We start from the raw sequence: 18,174 nt of genomic DNA, 5'->3' as shown, positions 1-18,174 counted from the left end.
TGGCCACAAATTGCAAAGTTAGTCCTAATTGCTTGTCAACTGGCATTGTGTATCTCACTGCCAAATTTTGTTTCCCTATCTTTCTCAAATTAACATTAGTAAATAATTCTTGTCTATTCTGGACGTCCCGGAACACTGCTTCTATCAAAACTGAAAGCAATTTGTAGTGAATTAGCTGCACCCGTTTCCATGATAGCATTATAAGATGACATTACAAGATGCTTGGCATCCTGTCTTCAGATGTTTATATTTACTATGTGTTGTTAACATTTTTATTCATACATAGCATTGTAGAATTTTGTAACAGTAGTTTTTCAGATAGTTATTGTAAAACATCTTAAGTAAAGACACAACGTTACTATGCATATGTAAATGTTAACACCTGAAGATGGGCTGAACATAAAATGTACATACACTCAAAAAAAAAGTGTTTGGAGGCAAAATTTATTGGTGTGGCACATTGTGAAAGGTGTGCCATCATATTGGTGCTTTATATTATAAACATTATCATCAAGGATGCTATGGTTTTACTGCTGCGTCACATGATGAGGCAGATGAGTATGTGACTCAGGCCTGTGGGTCACCGAAGATTGCTCATGCCTGCTCTAAAGCCTTCAAACTAATATCACTAATCGGGAACGAGATGGATCATAACACCATGGATAAGGAGTCCGCATACAATTCGCCACACATTTACAAGAAAATTAATACTGATGCGGCAAGTCTTGAAAGTCAACAGCCCATGCTGCATAGGATTGTTTATGTTGCTTTACAAATTGATAAAACTTGAGCCTAGCTGCAACAGTGTCAGTCTGAGGAATGTAACAATCGGTCAGCAAACTACAAACATCAGAAAAAGTTGAACTACAAGGGTCAGAGTTTTTGTACCACTTCATACAGTTTACTACTAGAAGACAGTAACAGCACACACTGACATTCAAGACTGCCTTTCAGCGAAGAATAAAATGACACAAACAGAGCTCCGACCTCTCATTTGCCTGACTGAAGAAAGCAAATGGTAGAGGGGCAGGGGAGGTAACGGCAGTTGCCGAATGTCTTAACAGCAAGGTCTGCTGCACCTGGTAAAATTCACAGTGCTTTTGTTGCTGTTGTCACTGCTGCTGCAAGTCACACAGGTTTTTCTTGCTGCTATTACTGCAACTACTCCTGCCACAGCTTTTGAATCTCAGGATCCATGCTTCACTGGAATAGCTACACAGTGAGAAAGTTCTCAGCACAGCTTTTCTATCCTACTCTGTGCAGGTAGAACACAGAATATGATCACCCACACTGGTGGTAATGCAGAGACTGGTGGAACCAGCAGGTGGTTCCTGAGGCCAATGAGAGCAGAGTTCATGAAGCAAACGGACAATCAAAACGAGCCCTGAGTGTAGCAAAGTCATATTAAACACACACAGTGGTCAGGGAAGTGTTCCAAATCACAAACATAAATCAGGCAAAGTCAAGACTTTAATAGTCAATGGCACTTAAGTAAAGGCTGCAGATACTAGCAAGGGGGTGATCTGGGCCACAGTACTTAGCGGCACACACGCACACTTCAATGGATGGTGTCACCTTATGTGCTTGCCGTGGCTGCAGCACCTTGTACTGTGGCTATCGTATCTCTGACGTGTTCACCCTGTCGACATTTGGACAATGCGGGGAATCTGGATCACCGTAGGGTACTAAATAAACCTTTGTGAATATTGAATAGAGAGATATTTTTGAAGGAACCCCACCTCTCCCTCGACAATTATACATGAATTTTTGCAATTTTGTGCCCTGTTACTCTCTCTCTGCCGTAATTCTTGCAAAGATGACCTGACAAGAGGGTTCAGGGAAATATCTGATTTGAGAATAGCTGCAGACATACATATGTAATTCAGTAGTAATTGATGGTATCTCATCTGTAGAAGAGGAATCCCAGGCTCTCAAAGTTGTAACATACAAGTGTCATTCATCGAAAATGTTTACGAAGTTTCTGTGAGGATTCTTATGACATGTGAGTATGCAGCTGAGGACAGGTAAGACAAATAACACAAGTAATCCCAAAATATTTTTGTGAAACAAAATTGTATTTATTGAGAATGTGATTTGTTAACTTGCCAACGGATATGACAATCATTCTGCTGCAGACGACAAGCTAAATAATGATTAAAAATGTCACAACTGACTAAAATGGTTTAGATCTAATTATTGCTTCCAACAATTATTATTTAACAGTGTTTAAAGTTTACAGATCTGAATAAATGTAGTTACTGATGATACCACAAATTTGCTGAAACGTGTTAGTGCATGAAAATGAGTAGTAGTCTGCCTAATGAGTTAATCTGAAAACGCATAATAAGACATATGCCCAGAAACCAAGCGGAAAGTCAGTGGGTTCAGAATTTGATTGAATTAACTTTGGAAATATTCCCATAAACATTAAAGGAACAAAACTCTCTGCACCCTTGTCATCTATAAATGGGGAACCACGTGTACAACTAATTTTATTACAATTTTAATAATCATTATATGGGATGAAAGTTGTCCATAAAGCTGTTATCTGTACATAGATGACATCCTATACATGATCATATATTTGCTTTACACTTTTATTATTTGTCTGAGGTACTCATTGGGTGGTGTGTGGGGGATGGAAATCAACAGCAGAAATTCTCAATGTCACAGCAGGTGTTACAGAAAGCTACCAATGCAATACCGAGCACCACGGTGGATCTCAGAGCACTTCATTCCTAATTACTTCCTTGGATATGCAAGACAATGCTAATGATAAATGGCTCTGAGCACTATGGGAGTCAACATCTTAGGTCATAAGTCCCCTAGAACTTAGAGCTACTTAAACCTAACTAACCTAAGGACATCACACACACCCATGCCCGAGGCAGGATTCGAACCTGCGACCGTAGCAGTCCCGCGGTTCCGGACTGCAGCGCCAGAACCGCTAGACCACCGCGGCCGGCATGCTAATGATAAAAAAGATAATTATGTATGTATCACTGTTAGTTAACGTGAGCTTCGATATTGCTCAAACAGAGCGTTTGTGTAGTCCCTTCACAAAGGTAGGAATGAGGGCTAGTTCTGGGTTGGAGGACTTCAACCAGCTCATGTTTTATGAGTGGCCACTTCCAACCTCAGCAATCTAATACAGAACCTTGTGTATATAGCAACTAAACAGTTATTGTTGTGCCGTATTGTGATGTGTCGCAAATTAATACTTCTCTTGGATGAGTGATGAAGCAGTTCCTGACCCATCACAGGTGGCACCAAACACTTTTTACCATCCTCTGAGGAGTGCAGAGGGTAGTACTTTACTTCTAGATCTTTAACTTCAAATTATATATGAGAACTGGTATGGGATAAGTACCATCAGCAGCAAGCACCATCATTCAGCAGGAAACTATCAATTTTGATTTCATGAATTCTGTAAGTCTTTGTTACACTTGTGTAAGTTTTTGTTTTCATAGATGCACAACATGTAACAGTTGATGTCTGATACAGCAGCCAGAAGATGGCACTGTCAACACCGCATGGAGCATAAACTGATTTCAGAGCAAGTAAAGTGATGCCCCATACCGTCTTTCTTCCTTCGGCTGTCTACAGTATATGCTTGGAGTCAGTGACAATGCCTCCCCCCTCCCCCCACCCGTAGAATTTCTTCATCTCTTTCTGGACACACTACATTCATTCATATGTCTGTAATAAAAAAGTTCTATCGCATTCAGAAACAGAAGAATTATTTTATTTGATGAAACTCGAAAGAATAAGGAGAAACTAAATTACTAATCACGCAAATTTTACTATTAACAAGATTGAAAAGCAATGCTGTAGCAATAAAAGAAATAGAAAATGGAGAAGAACCATGATGAGGTTCTTGTCAGGAGTGATTTTGAAGGGAATGATATTAAGCTTCTCACAGGAGAACAGTGCCTTTTTTGAGTAACAGTCACATTTTAATCAAGATGGATTCACTACACATTCTGCTAATTGATGTTACTTCCCTGAGTTATTCCTCAAAATGTTCCAGAGAAATCAATGGCTTTGTGGTCAAAAAGGACTCACTATCAGTTCTGACACAAACTAGGTACAGTGGAGGGTATTTCTCATTATATCTTTTGAATCTGTTTTCCTCCAATGATGTGGTCACGGTAGGTCACACCTTTCCACACTGAAATGGTCTTTCCTCTGGTGAGTTCTGGGATCTTACCAACATTAGAGAGAGAAAGTTTAATCATCTTCACTGCAGATAATCTGTCATGATGCCACATGCATTGACTGCAGATTCTCCCCACAAGCAAGACCATGCCAGAACAACAGCTGACTATTATAGTACCATTGACTGAAATAACTGTGCTTCTGACATAACGTGCACATGCTCTCAGAATGCATAAAGAGCTTTCACCTCTGACACTAACAATGCTTTCCCTATGTTGTCATGCAGCTACAACTGTGAAATTACCTAACAACTCCTTCCGCTTCCCACAATGGACTGGCTACTTTGTTAGGTTTTGGGTGGCTTAATTCAATCCATGCATACAAAAGGTGCTTAAAATAGAATTACACAGTGAGTGAAATATAAGTCACACTGGGGAACCTTACCCTAATGGCCAGCACTACTGTAAGCGGTTGAAAGAACTGAGTCCAAACTCTGAAGCTGGGACCACACGAATTAGCCACAATGATTGAGGGGAGGGGGAAAAAGGAAACATCTGGGGAAAACAAAGTACGTTACCACAATTAATATCCTGTAGGAAAGCCAGGATGTCAACAACGAGGCGTCCCTACAGACCATGTAGTGAAAAGGAATGGGGGAGGTGTGGGGGACATTGGAGATCCATCCTCATCCATAACTGCTCAACTGCAACCCACAATGGTTGGAGTTAGATCCAACGTCTCTCGAAGCCTAATGCTTGTAAACCTTCTAAATGGAGAGTCCCAAGTGTGGAGCACCCATGATCTTAAGTGATCAAATGCACTGATGTCTTAAATCTTATCCATCCTATATCTGACCACTATGCCAACAATCGGTACAAAGTCTCAAAATGTCTGAGTCAAGTAACATGTCTATTACATTCAATATGGTGACAGGACTGATCTCTCTTCTACACAGGGGCTCTCTAATTCAATTTTTCATGGAAGAAAAATACTGAAAGACCTAACATAGAAGAGGCACTCCAGTCAGAGCCAGTTTAAGGTACAAGTGATACAAGTGACTTATTGGGATGCCAAGCTGAGAGGGGTACCAGAGGTGCCCACATGCAAGATTTGTATTCAGTGCCTATCACAATTAGAAGTGAAAATTGATACGAGTGAAAGTACACAAGGGAAAAGATGAGGAGAGGGTGTGTGTGTGTGTGTGTGTGTGTGTGTGTGTGTGTGTCGGAGCATGGCTTGTTACTACAGTGCATTTAAAATTACTTGCAGTTCTTGACGTTTGGCTCACCGGAGGGGATGTGACACTGCTGCCTAGGTAACACAAACGACAAACCGGCTTTCCTTACCATACTGCCAGCGGTTCGGTAGGTAAAGCACCACTGTCACCATGCCGGTGATAAACAATACCACGTAGTGCCGTGCTTCAGATGGACCTGCATTTGTTAGCTCTCTTTGTGAAGTGTTATTTTCTATCATTGAAGTTTCTGCAGTGGTCAGGTGTTGTGAACGAGTTTTTTTGTGTTGGCACTGTGTTGATAATAGCAGTGCAACATGTCTGAACACAAGATTCGCAGTAAACGAGGTCATCCTAGAACGTGTTCACCGGATGCAAAGATATCGAGCTGTGGAAAGGGAATTCCGATCCGTGGCCAAGGTCACAAATTTGTGTGCTCTGAGTACATTTATTTAGAACTTGAATGCAATAATGGCAGTCTGATTTTAGATGTTACAAGAGTGGTGGACAGAACAGCTGCTCTACTTAACATTCATCAATCTACGGCGTTGAGAACTGGCAAGGAGAAGGAAAGAAAGGAAGACGTGAGTGAAGAAGCAAGACCAGGTCATTCTTTATTAGAAACTCTAGGCAAAAACAGATGTTATGAGAGACGGGTAACGAAGATGGACGCATTCTAACAGGATGCAATTTGGAGACATGTGCATGCTTATTATCAGCGCAAGGAATATCCTACTTTATTTCTTCTTTTCAGCCTCAGAGCAGCAGAGTTGTTCAACGGGAATATGTCGTCACTCCAAAACTGTTCACACAAGCTTGTTTCTGGTAGGAAAAGTTGTCGTCTCGGACATTTATCATTGAGAGAAGGGACATAGTGGTGTGGAGAGGCTGAAGTCTATGTGCATTGGGGAGTGTTTTGTTCGAAGATATTGTGTGGTTGGACGAGACATGGATTAATGTGTGCCACGTTTTGACAAAGGAGTGGACGGATCGCACAGCACAAGGAACAACAAAAGCAACGATAGGCAAGGGTGGCAGGATAATCGTCCCCCATACTGGCTCTGCTTGTGGCTTCATTACAAACTTTTTATTGCTCTTCCATTCCAAGAAGCAAAGTGACTATCGTGAGGAAATGAATGCCAAAGCTTTCATGGAGTGGTTTTCTAATGTTCTGCTGCAGAACATTACTCTAAACACGACAATAGTAATGGACAATGTGCCATACCACTCTGTTCTGATAAATAAAGCTCTGACAATGCAATGGAGGAAAACAGACATTTTGCTCTGGGTGCAATGAAATGTTCCATTGGATAAAGCTGAACCTGGCAGAGTTTATGGAACTTGTAGCACTTTACAAGCCCAAATTCCACATGTCAAGTGACAAGCTGGCTATCTATAAAGGGCATAATGTAATCAGGCTTCTTCCATGTCACGCTCATTTAAATCCTATTAAGAACATATGGGTGTAAGTGAAAGGTAGTGCGGTAAGAAACAACAAGTAGTTTACGCTCAATGACATTGAAATGCTGACAAAAGAATCCACTGCAAGTGTTACCACACGACTGGTCTTGAAATGTCAGCCACACGAAGAAGGTAGTTGAGGAGAGCTGGATTCATGGACTGCTGGAAGAACAGACTTAAGAGATGGTAATTTCAATCGGCGCCAGTACCAGTTCCAAGGAAGAGGACCGTGATGGTTCTTCCCTTCGGGTTGTACTGCTTATACCATAACTGTTAGTATGTATAAAAGACCATTGATTTAATTCTCTGTTCATTATTGTCATTTCTTTACCACCTGGTGGCCGCTAACATTCATGGCGTAAGGTAGGCATGGCTTTATTTCCAGTTATTAACAAATATTAGGACATTTTTAACATAAAAATTGAACAGGTTTCAAAATCAAAATGTGAGCAATTAAGACTTTTCTCATTTGTTTCCCCTTTCTCAACGACTAGTAAAGCTTTGAAGCTACAGCAATATGATACTGAAAAATACCTCAGCTGAAAAAAATGGAGTACACCAATTTCCTGGATTTTACTAACAGAGTTGAGAGACGATGTGTAAGGGTAAATGGCTAATCTGAGTGAGAACTGTTGTTTGAATTGAATAGGAACGAACAGGGATATTAACTTGCTTTATTTAATGGATTATGATTGCAATCTTTCTCATCATCGTAAGAACAATCATTAGCCAATAGTTCCCTCTTGCAGGAAGCAGAGCACAGGTTGAATGATAGGAACATGATAGAAACAATTTTCCACCTGTGACTCTGGTGTTGTGCCTTCTTTACATATTTGATTCATGCATTCTGTATGTAAATTGAGACTGGGGTTATAATTGAGAATGTACCATCATTACGAAATCAAATATTGGTGCATCATACCATTTACTTCACAGATTACAGTCAAGTCTGTGACTGTGGATACCCTTTCTCTGACCCACAGCATGAAACTCATTTGGATTCCCATTATTTACTTTGTGTGTCTTCCAAGAACATAGATGCACTCAAAAAGAAATTACAGAATCCAACTGCACTAACATACAACCTCTGACAATAAAGTTCAGTGAATAGTGCTGTAATGTTAACATAGATGAACTAAGAACTACAATTACCTTACTGTCCTTCAAAATAGTCACCTCCCATAACTATGCACCGCTGAGCCCTGCAATACATGTCCTGGAAACTTTGCACAAAGTCCTCCTTTGGACGCCCCTAGATAGGTCAGGGGTGCACTACACAAAAGAAGCGGCTACTCGGGCAGCAGAGTGGCGTGCACATGGGAGTTTTTAGGCTTCAGAGTGTTCGGAATAAAGTTCCTGAATTTACTGCCCTCCAGGAAGCGTGTGGCACGCAAATTATTCTCGGGACTGAGACCAGGCTGAACCCTGAGATAGGAAGTTCTGCAATATTTAGTGAGGGCTGGAACGTGTATCGGAAAGACAGATTAGACACTGTAGGAGGTGGAGTCTTCATTGCAGTTGACAAAAATATTGTGTCTACTGAGGTCGAAGTAGAGTGTGATTGTGAAGTTATCTGGACACGTTTAACAGGGCTAGGGAGTCTACATTCTGTAGCGTAGAAGTACACGTATCATGCTATATTAGTCGGAGGCGACTTCAACCTATCTAGTATAGACTGGGATGTCTATGGATTCATTACAGGTGGTACAGACAAGCTGTTGTGTGAATTACCTTTGAACACATTATCCGAAAACTGTCTTGAGAATCTAAATCGACAGCCAACACGTAATGGAAATATTTTTGATCTGGTAGCCACGAACAGACCAGACCTCATTGACGGTGTCAGTGTTGAGACAGCGATTAGTGATCATGATGTTGTCATTGCGACTATGGTTACGAAAGTTAAAAAGTCGGTCAAGAAGGCTAGGAGAGTATTCTTACTAGGAAGAGCAGATAAGCAGTTGTTAGCATCCCACTTAGTAAATGAATCGACTTCATTTACTTCCGGTACGATGGACGTGGAAGAATTATGGGCAAATTTTAAACACATTGTAAATCACGCATTGGACAAGTATGTGCCGAAAAAGTGGGTCACGGACGGAAAAGACCCACCTTGGTTTAACAGCGCAATTCGGAGAATGCTCAGAAAGCAAAGGCAGTTGCACTCGCAGTACAAGAAAGATCGAGAGAATGAGGACAGGCAAAAGTTGGTAGAGATTCGTGCTGGTGTACAAAGAGCGATGTGTGAAGCATTCAACCACTACCACCGTCATACCTTAGCAAAAGATCTTGCTGAAAACCCAAGGAAATTCTGGTCTTACGTAAAATCGATAAGCGGGTCGAAGGCTTCTATCCAGTCACTCACTGACCAGTCTGGCTTGGCAACGGAAGACTGCGAAACGAAAGCTAAAATTTTAAATTTAGCATTTGAGAAATCTTTCACGCAGGAGGATCATACAAACATACCGCCGTTTGAGTCTCGTACAGATTCCCATATGGAGGACATAGTGATAGACATACCTGGGGTTGTGAAGCAGCTGAATGGGTTGAAAATAAATAAATAGCCAGGTCCTGATGGGATGCCAATTCGGTTTTACAGAGAGTACTCTACTGCATTGGCTCCTTACTTAGCTTGCATTTATCGCGAATCTCTTGCCCAGCGTAAAGTCCCGAGCGACTGTATATAAGAATCGTAGAAGGACAGATCCTCAAAATTACAGACCAATATCCTTAACATCGGTTTGTTGCAGGATTCTCGAACATATTCTCAGTTCGAATATAATGAATTTCCTTGAGACAGAGAAGTTGCTGTCCATGCATCAGCACGGCTTTAGAAAGCATCGCTCCTGCGAAATGCAACTCGCCCTTTTTTCACGATATCTTGTGAACCAAGGATGAAGGGTATCAGACGAATGCCATATTCCTTGACTTCCGGAAAGCGTTTGACTCGGTGCCCCACTGCAGACTCCTAACTAAGGTACGAGCATATGGGATTGGTTCACAAGTATGTGAGTGGCTCGAAGACTTCTTAAGTAATGGAACCCAGTACGCTGTCCTCGATGGTGAGTGTTCATCGGAGGTGAGGCTATCATCTGGAGTGTCCCAGGGAAGTGTGGTAGGTCTGCTGTTGTTTTCTACCTACATAAATGATCTTTTGGATAGGGTGGATAGCAATGTGTGGCTGTTTGCTGATGATGCTGTGGTGTACGGGAAGGTGTCATTGTTGAATGACTGTAGGAGGATACAAGATGACTTGGACAGGATTTGTGACAGGTGTAAAGAATGGCAGCTAACTCTAAATGTAGATAAATGTAAATTAATGCAGATGAATAGGAAAAAGAATACTATAATGTTTGAATACTCCATTAGTAATGCAGCGCTTGACACAGTCATGTCGGTTAAATATTTGGGCGTAACATTGCAGAGCGATATGAAGTGGGACAAGCATGTAATGACAGTTGTGGTGAAGGCGGATAGTTGTCTTCAGTTGATTGGTAGAATTTTGGGAAGATGTGGTTCATCTGTAAAGGAGACCGCTTACAAAACACTCATAAAACTTATAAACACTCATAAAACTTATTCTTGAGTACTGCTCGAGCGTTTGGGATCCCTATCAGGTCAGATTGAGAGAGGACATAGAAGCAATTCAGAGGCGGGCTGCTAGATTTGTTACTGGTAGGTTTGATCATCATGCGAGTGTTACGGAAATGCTTCAGGAACTCGGGTTGGAGTCTCTAGAGGAAAGGTGGTGTTCTTTTTGTGAATCGCTACTGAGGAAATTTAGAGAACCAGCATTTGAGGCTGACTGCAGTACAATTTTACTGCCGCCAACTTACATTTCGTGGAAAGACCACAAAGATAAGATGAGAGAGATTAGGGCTCGTACAGAGGCATATAGGCACTCATTTTTCCCTCTTTCTGTTTGGGAGTGGAACAGGGAGAGAAGATGCTAGTTGTGGTACGAGGTACCCTCTGCCATGCACCGTATGGTGGATTGCGGAGTATGTATGCAGATGTAGATGTAGATTGCGTTCAAAAGCCATGTCACTTTTGTTGGATTTCAGGAATATCATCTAATCTCTTTCCTTTCAAAGTGAGTTTAAGCCGAGGGAATAGGAAGAAGTCTGGAGGATTGAGATCCGGCGAGTTTGGCGGATGTTCAAGTTGCACCGCCCCCTTTTTGCCAGGAACTGTTTCATGATATTGACTGAGTGTGGGCAAGTGTTGTCATGTGCAAAAAACCAGGAACCTTGTTGTGCATACTGGAGAAGCACCCTGTGTAGACTTTGCATGAAATGAGGCAATGTTCAACATTCATCATTGTTCCCGCAGTTAGAAATTCCTTGTGGATAATGCATTCACTATCGAAAAAGGTGACGAGCATCGTTTTGATGCGCAATTTTTTGGCTCTGACCTTTTTCCAACGATATGATGTCAGAGAACACCATTCCATGCTTTGCCATTTCATTTCTGGGTCATACCAGAGACACCAGGTTTCACTGAGTTACAAGACAATTCAAGAAACTGGGTGTCACATCCACCATTTCGACAAAATCCTGTGCAGCCTTTAAACGTGCCTGCTTCTGATCACCAGTCAAGTGATGTGGCACAAGATGGCAACACATTTTCCTCTCTGCTACGGGGACTGTCGGAAACACTTTCCCGGCCTCCTCAAAAATGGGTGACACACTTGTACACACACTTCATGGACACTGCTTGATCCCCATAAACTACATACCAGCATTGCACACATTTCTTTCGGTGTCCTGCTAAGCTTAAAACAAAACTTTAAACTGACCCTTTGCCCATTCCCTGTCGTATTCTCAGTTCGGAAGCAACGCACTAAACAAGGACTTTGTCCAATAGGTCTAACACAGAACACACACGATGCTCAACTGAACTACAATGGGGGCAGGTTGTCAACACCGGCCGCTACACAGGTGTGGCGTTGTGAGTCACCAGTGTTGCCCAATCGACCGTTCCGACTTCATTCACCGAACTTTGTTGTCAGAGGTTGTATTTCAACATGCATACAAGGCAAATGTGCTTGGCTAGAAGCACTATGAATAAATCTGTTACAGTTTTGACTCATTCTGTAGCTGAAAATCTGAAGTTATGACTGTCATTGGCATATCAGTACTGCTCTTTCTCTCTCAACGGATTAAGAGAATTTTCCTTATTCTGATACAGTCTAACTGCGGTCATGTAATTAACAACATCGCACAACACAAACATAACTTAAATAAGGATTCACAATTAAGTAGCCAAATATTTTGAGACATCAACTTACTGTTCAGCAGAGTTATTGACAAACCCAGCTTCCCTATGATCTCTTGCAATAGGCACAGGTGGAACAGGTTGTGGGCCAGCAACTAGGCCTGTAGGTGGCAATCGCAGGTCTTGATCTCCCATGCGAGTCAGTCTTGGATCGACTACCGGAGTGCGATGATCGATGTCACCAGATGCTGTGGGAGGAATGAACTGAACTCCAGCTGGCTGAGCTACAACTGGAGCAGCAAGTGCTGTGGTACGTGGCACAGCAACTGGGGTAGGTGCCGGAGTCCACCCCTGTTGGGCTACTGTTACAGTGACATCTGGGGCAACTACTTGTTGTGGCGCAGGTACAGGTGCAACTGGCATTGCAAGTGTGGGCTGCACAGCAGTAACTGTTGCTGCAGGTGCGGGAACAGGAACTGGGACTGGTACGGGTCCCGTAATTGTTGGCTTATCTGATGGCATGAGTGGTTGAAGTATAGGATTCGCCTTGTGCAGCATACTCTGGAAAAAAAAAAAAAGGGTAAGTTTTAATACCTTTGTGTGCCACACTCTTCTACATGTTTGAATATATTTGTAATACACACTGATAAACAACAAACATCAAACACATTGTAACAAGCTTACAATGGAAATCTGAAGTTCTTTGAAGTGATACACACAGCCCATGAATGGATTGAAAATTTAGATATTAATTTGTAGATTTAGCATTTTAATTCTATTTAGCTTGTAAAATTATGCAGCTGTCATATGTTAGTTATCCTCCTGTTTTTGTTGCCATGTACTGAATAAACTAATATATAAAATTGATCATTAACTAGCTGTGTGCCCCCCAAATTTAACTATTGACATAAATTTACAGCGGGTCTCCAACAAAAATTAAATAATTTGATTCTGTTAGTCATATTGACAGTGAACACAGATAGAACAATGGTGTAACACAGTACCGTTCCCTCCTCTGCATGCACATTACACACCCACCCACCACACACACACACACACACACACACACACACACACACACACACACACACACACACATACACAGGGATGGACAAAAATTTTGGAACACCAACAATACAATATATCACCATCCCTTATATGATGTAGGAAAACCGTTGTCATTCAAAACAGCTTCCAGTCATCTCAGAACAGATAGGCACAGGTCCTATGTGGTTTTCAAGAGAATCCTACACCATTCTTTCTCCAAAATAATGGCACATACAGGTAATAATGATGGAGATGGCTAGCAATCATGCAGCTTTCTCTGCAAAATAAACTGCAAAGGGTCAATTATATTGAGATCTGAAGACTGTGATGAGGAGATGTGACAATTCACCCTCTTACTCACAAAACTAGTCCTGGATGATGTGAGCTGCGTGAACTGGGACCCTGTCATCTTAGAAGACAACACCATCATTGGGGAACAAACACTGTACCATAGGATGGATGTGATCATCCAAAATGGACACATAATCCATGACAATAATGTTACCATGCAGAGCAACAATAGGGCCCATGGAATACCATAATACATCTGCCCAAATCATCACTGAACCCCCACCATGCTTCATTTTTGGGACGAACTTGGTCAGAAGTTGGAAATTGTGTGATACAAGACTCATCCAACCAAAAGACATTTTTCCAGGACTCCATATTCCACATTTTATGGCTTCAACGCCATGCTTTCCTGTGATGGGAATTTGCATCACTGGAATTTCAGCTCGTCCTGCAGTTCCCTGCATATGTCGCTCCCTTTGTGTTGTTTTGGTGCTGACATGGTTCACGAGTGTGACATTCAGTTCTGTAGTCACTTTTGCAGCTGTTTTCTGTTATTTTTCATCACAATCCTCTCAATGATTTTTGCCTGTTATCGATATAGATACTGGCAAGATACTGGTCCCGGGAATTCCAATACTTTCAAGAATGTTTTGATTTTAATTAATATTTTGTGTAATTTCACATTTGATATTGTAAGTTTCACTTATTTGATTAATTCTGGAGTCACATTATAATGCTATGCTAATTAGCAACACAAATTACTTAAACTTTTTAAAAAATTGTTACTGAATAATGTTCAAGTCAGCTGAATCAAAGTTTAAAGATCAGTGACCTTATGCGCCCAGGCATAACCTAAGTTTTTAAATTACAATAGAAATACACTAATAGATAATGTCGTTTGATACTTCACTTCAAACCACATAGAATTTTGAAATTTAATCCAAGGACTTAAATTTCCATGGAAACTAGAAGTAGATATTTTACTAATAAATATTTCCCCCCAAAAAATAAGTCCCTGAAATGTGAACTGCAATAGTCGTATCTTTATGGTGAGAGTGATTAGGTATTTACAAGATCTTCGGGGTTATCTTCACTCAGTCAAGTGAGACTGCAGTCAAACATGGATTTAGTAGTTTGTATGAAAATCTAAAATTAAATTAAAATGATTACTTAAGTGTTAAATATGAATGAGATTTGTGAGTGATGACTGACAAAAGAATGAATAGTACCATACTGTATCCAAAGCTGGAAAAAACATTTTCAATAATTATATTAGCTCTTGCAGTGCATTGGTTTATTAAAAGCAATATGCCTTTGGAGGAGAAATATAGTACAACTGCATTTTGGGGATTGGTCTATGTTGAAATCTCCTACAACAATCAGTTAAGAAATATAATTATTGCCACTGTTATCATATATTGCGGTGTCTATGCATGCTATAACAACCTAAAACAGCGATCAACTGGACCACTAACATGTACATGTACGAAATGTACACACTCAAAATGGCTGTTTGCTGCACCTCGATTATTTAAGCATTACCGTTTATGTGATCCCTGTCACAGCATTTATAAGATTGTGATGCACATATGCAACAGATCAACAACCTGAATTTGCATTAGCTACTGCCAGACCGTCTACTCTGCATATCTCATCAAAAGCATCAATTTTAAAAGTGTCTCTACGACATCCCTGTGTTTCAACACATGGTGCAGCACGAGATGAAGGAATGATAGGCTCTGTAATGATGTCTGGCTAATGCTTGCGTAATGATTGTAAGTTATGAAACACAATTTGAACAAAGTTATTTTTTCAGATGCTTGGAAAAATTGAAAATGTGATATTTATTTGTTTTGCTCCAGTCTTTCCTTTTTCACAATCACAGCAATCAATTCTGAGATTTCAGATGGACTATTAAAAAAAAAGTCTCAACAATGACACGGCTCTAGAAGAAGCTACATACAACACCAACCATTTTATGTTTTTAGAAATATAAACCACAACTTTTTCTAAGGCTGCACCTTGTGACTTGTGAATTGTTGCACCTTCTGCTGGTACCACGGAAACTGAGTATGGTGAACTATCAGATTTCAAGATTTCCATCTTTTGACAGTATGACAGCTTTTAATAGCATCCAATATATGATTTGAGAAACTGTTGATGTTTCCAAGAAGATATTTGATATATTATTCCCATACTTTTATCGAACAGTAGCCGAATAAGTGATGGGCACTTTTCACTCGTCTCTTTGTGTAGGCTGCAATATATAGCCTCCAATATTCCCATGGTGCTGTCCGTAGTGTCAGTAATCACATTTATAATATAATGTGCACCCACTCATAAAAACAAGTTCTTAGGAAGAGCATAGGTCTGCACTGTAGCTAAAGGACTTACAGATCACAGGATTTTTCCAGCAGCTTGTGGATTTCACTCTCCTGAAACCACATCAGTGGCTTTAACCAAGCACCCTTCAGTGTCCATTCGACACAATATTTGATTGTTGTATCTGCCTGCTTCATTGTTGGCCGGAAACAAGTATACTGCTACATGTGCTTCAGAAGGCAGAGTATTCATATTGTAACATCTAGAATTTAATAATTGAGTAACAACAGAAGTTATCCAACTGACAGCCTTGTTGTTTAAGGCTACTGCAATCATCTCTTTGCCACATAATTTTTGTCATAGCAAAGCAATGAAAAGGTCCCCACAACTGAGTGCCAGCTAATGGCGCCAATGTATTTCGACAGGTATTTGGCTGAAAAACCAAGTTGTCTCCTGTATGAAGCCATCAACACAAATGATAAAGATATACCATCAAATGGTGTATTTGTGTGAAATATTTGCTGTAATCTTATATTAATTTGGCTCAGAGTACTACTACTGGCATAGACATTTCATCCAAAATAATTAATTCTACTTCTGCAAATTTACATGCTAATGTGTTTGTCGTGCTTGCTGGCAACTCACTGTTTGGCCACACTGGGGCACAAGATGTCCTGTTGAACTGTGTACAATTTGACCACCAATTCCAAAAGGGGCTTTTCCCGTGTATGCACAAAGCAAAATTTCAGCATTGTCAGGATTTATAGCCAGATTGCTATTAACAATAAGCATCAAATATTGATACAAATCCCTAATTTATAAACTTCTGCCTGCACCAGCTCCACCACTAACAAAATAATAAAATCGCGGTGGTGATTCTTGAAGTAAAATGTGTCCTACATGTGATACAAAATTCTAACTAAACTCAGTACATGATCACTCATGTTACTAACTTTGCTTCTTATCCATGTAACTGCAGACGATGATCTGGATATCCTGCTTGGGTCTCCAATTCATAATCATCTAAAGGACAAGCTTTTTCTTTTGCTACATTACCACCATCATCTTTGTATACACTATGAAATGCACATAACCAGTACTTTGAACTTATCTGGAGCCCCCAAGTGACTGAACAGATTTCATCACTAAGTTTGATAAACTTCTCTTCAAGAGTTATATTATCACTGACTAATTCAGAAATTTCATCCTTCCAGTTTGTGTATAATGTTAGCTGGTCTCTGCATAATTGTTAGGATATTGTACTCCATTGTATGGAAACATAGCATCCTGGGCCGCCTCCTTTGCTGCAAGTAACCATCATTATTTAACAGCCTGATCCATTTTCCAACACATTCATTGTCAGTGTTTTCATATTTAGTTGCACATGAGATTTCATTTGATCATGCATAATAAGAAGCAAAATAAGCTAAACTCACTATATCAAATGTGTTGTCACATAGCTGATTTTGAACAAGATCCAGTAATTTTTTTGTAAATATGTTGGTGGATGATTAAATGGACTGCAAATCTACTAACAACATTAAATTATCCACTCGTTCCTTGGGGTGCCCTTTGTTCGCAAGAACTTCGCTTTCAGAAGTTTATAACATGGCCTGAGAGACAGGGCTTATGCTACTGTGTCCACTTTTGGCCTCTTCTACTGCTGCTCTTAGTAAATTTGACTTACTTCATTTGGCTTTATAAAAATATAATCAACAATATAAACAGAACAGGCAACTGGATGAATTATAAACTGACAATCTATATTAGCCTGTTGTAATTCCAACACTTTTTTTGCACAATGAATTAGCCATGACATCACTGTAAATATATTTTGGGTTTTTAGTGTAGCTTTAACTGTCAATATGTATTGGTCAAAATTTAATTCAGCTGATGCTAAGCAGTCATCAAATGTGAAATGTGGTGGAATATTTACTAAGTGGTCCTGCAATTTTGTTGATACTTCTTTCCACTTTCTAAGAGTTGCACTGTCATCTTTGACACGTGAAACCAGTCAGGTCCTATCCAAGGGGAAATAAGGTATTCAAGATCGACAAAGTCAACATGCAAATGACGTGTGTGTGTGTGTGTGTGTGTGTGTGTGTGTGTGTGTGTGTGTGTGTGTGTGTGTGTGTGTGTGTCCCAATTTTTCGTCTAATTCTTTGTTATTGTGGATATGATTTGGTCAACAAGTAAGAGAACACTTTCATTTAATGATGGGTCTCTAGAAATGAATCATATGGGTGCCAGAGGAAAAATGCTCCTACTGGAGCACAATAAAAGTGAATATGCTACAGTTTGAAGGACTGACTGAAAAGTGGGGTACCAGCTGTTTCAGCCTGCCTTCCTCAGCATCTTTAAAAATTTTCCCAAATATTTTGGCACACAAACTTCGTCATGCTATTTTTAACATGCAACTCACCTCTCACTCCCACAAACTCCCT

At 40.4% G+C, this 18,174-nt stretch overlaps 1 protein-coding gene across 2 annotated transcripts in view; it reads right to left on the bottom strand.

The window, feature by feature from the left end:
• The window catches only part of LOC126237146 (cleavage stimulation factor subunit 2 tau variant), a 104,829-nt gene that overhangs the window by 32,025 nt on the left and 54,630 nt on the right, over nucleotides 1–18,174 (bottom strand). For both annotated transcript variants that reach the window (XM_049946988.1, XM_049946989.1), the window contains exon 5: nucleotides 12,144–12,631. In XM_049946988.1, the coding sequence (XP_049802945.1) occupies nucleotides 12,144–12,631 (488 nt within the window). The remainder of the gene's footprint in view (nucleotides 1–12,143; nucleotides 12,632–18,174) is intronic.

This window comes from Schistocerca nitens, chromosome 2 (genome assembly GCF_023898315.1).
Source record: "Schistocerca nitens isolate TAMUIC-IGC-003100 chromosome 2, iqSchNite1.1, whole genome shotgun sequence".
Lineage (NCBI taxonomy): Eukaryota > Metazoa > Arthropoda > Insecta > Orthoptera > Acrididae > Schistocerca > Schistocerca nitens.
This window is presented reverse-complemented; position numbering and strand designations above follow the sequence as displayed.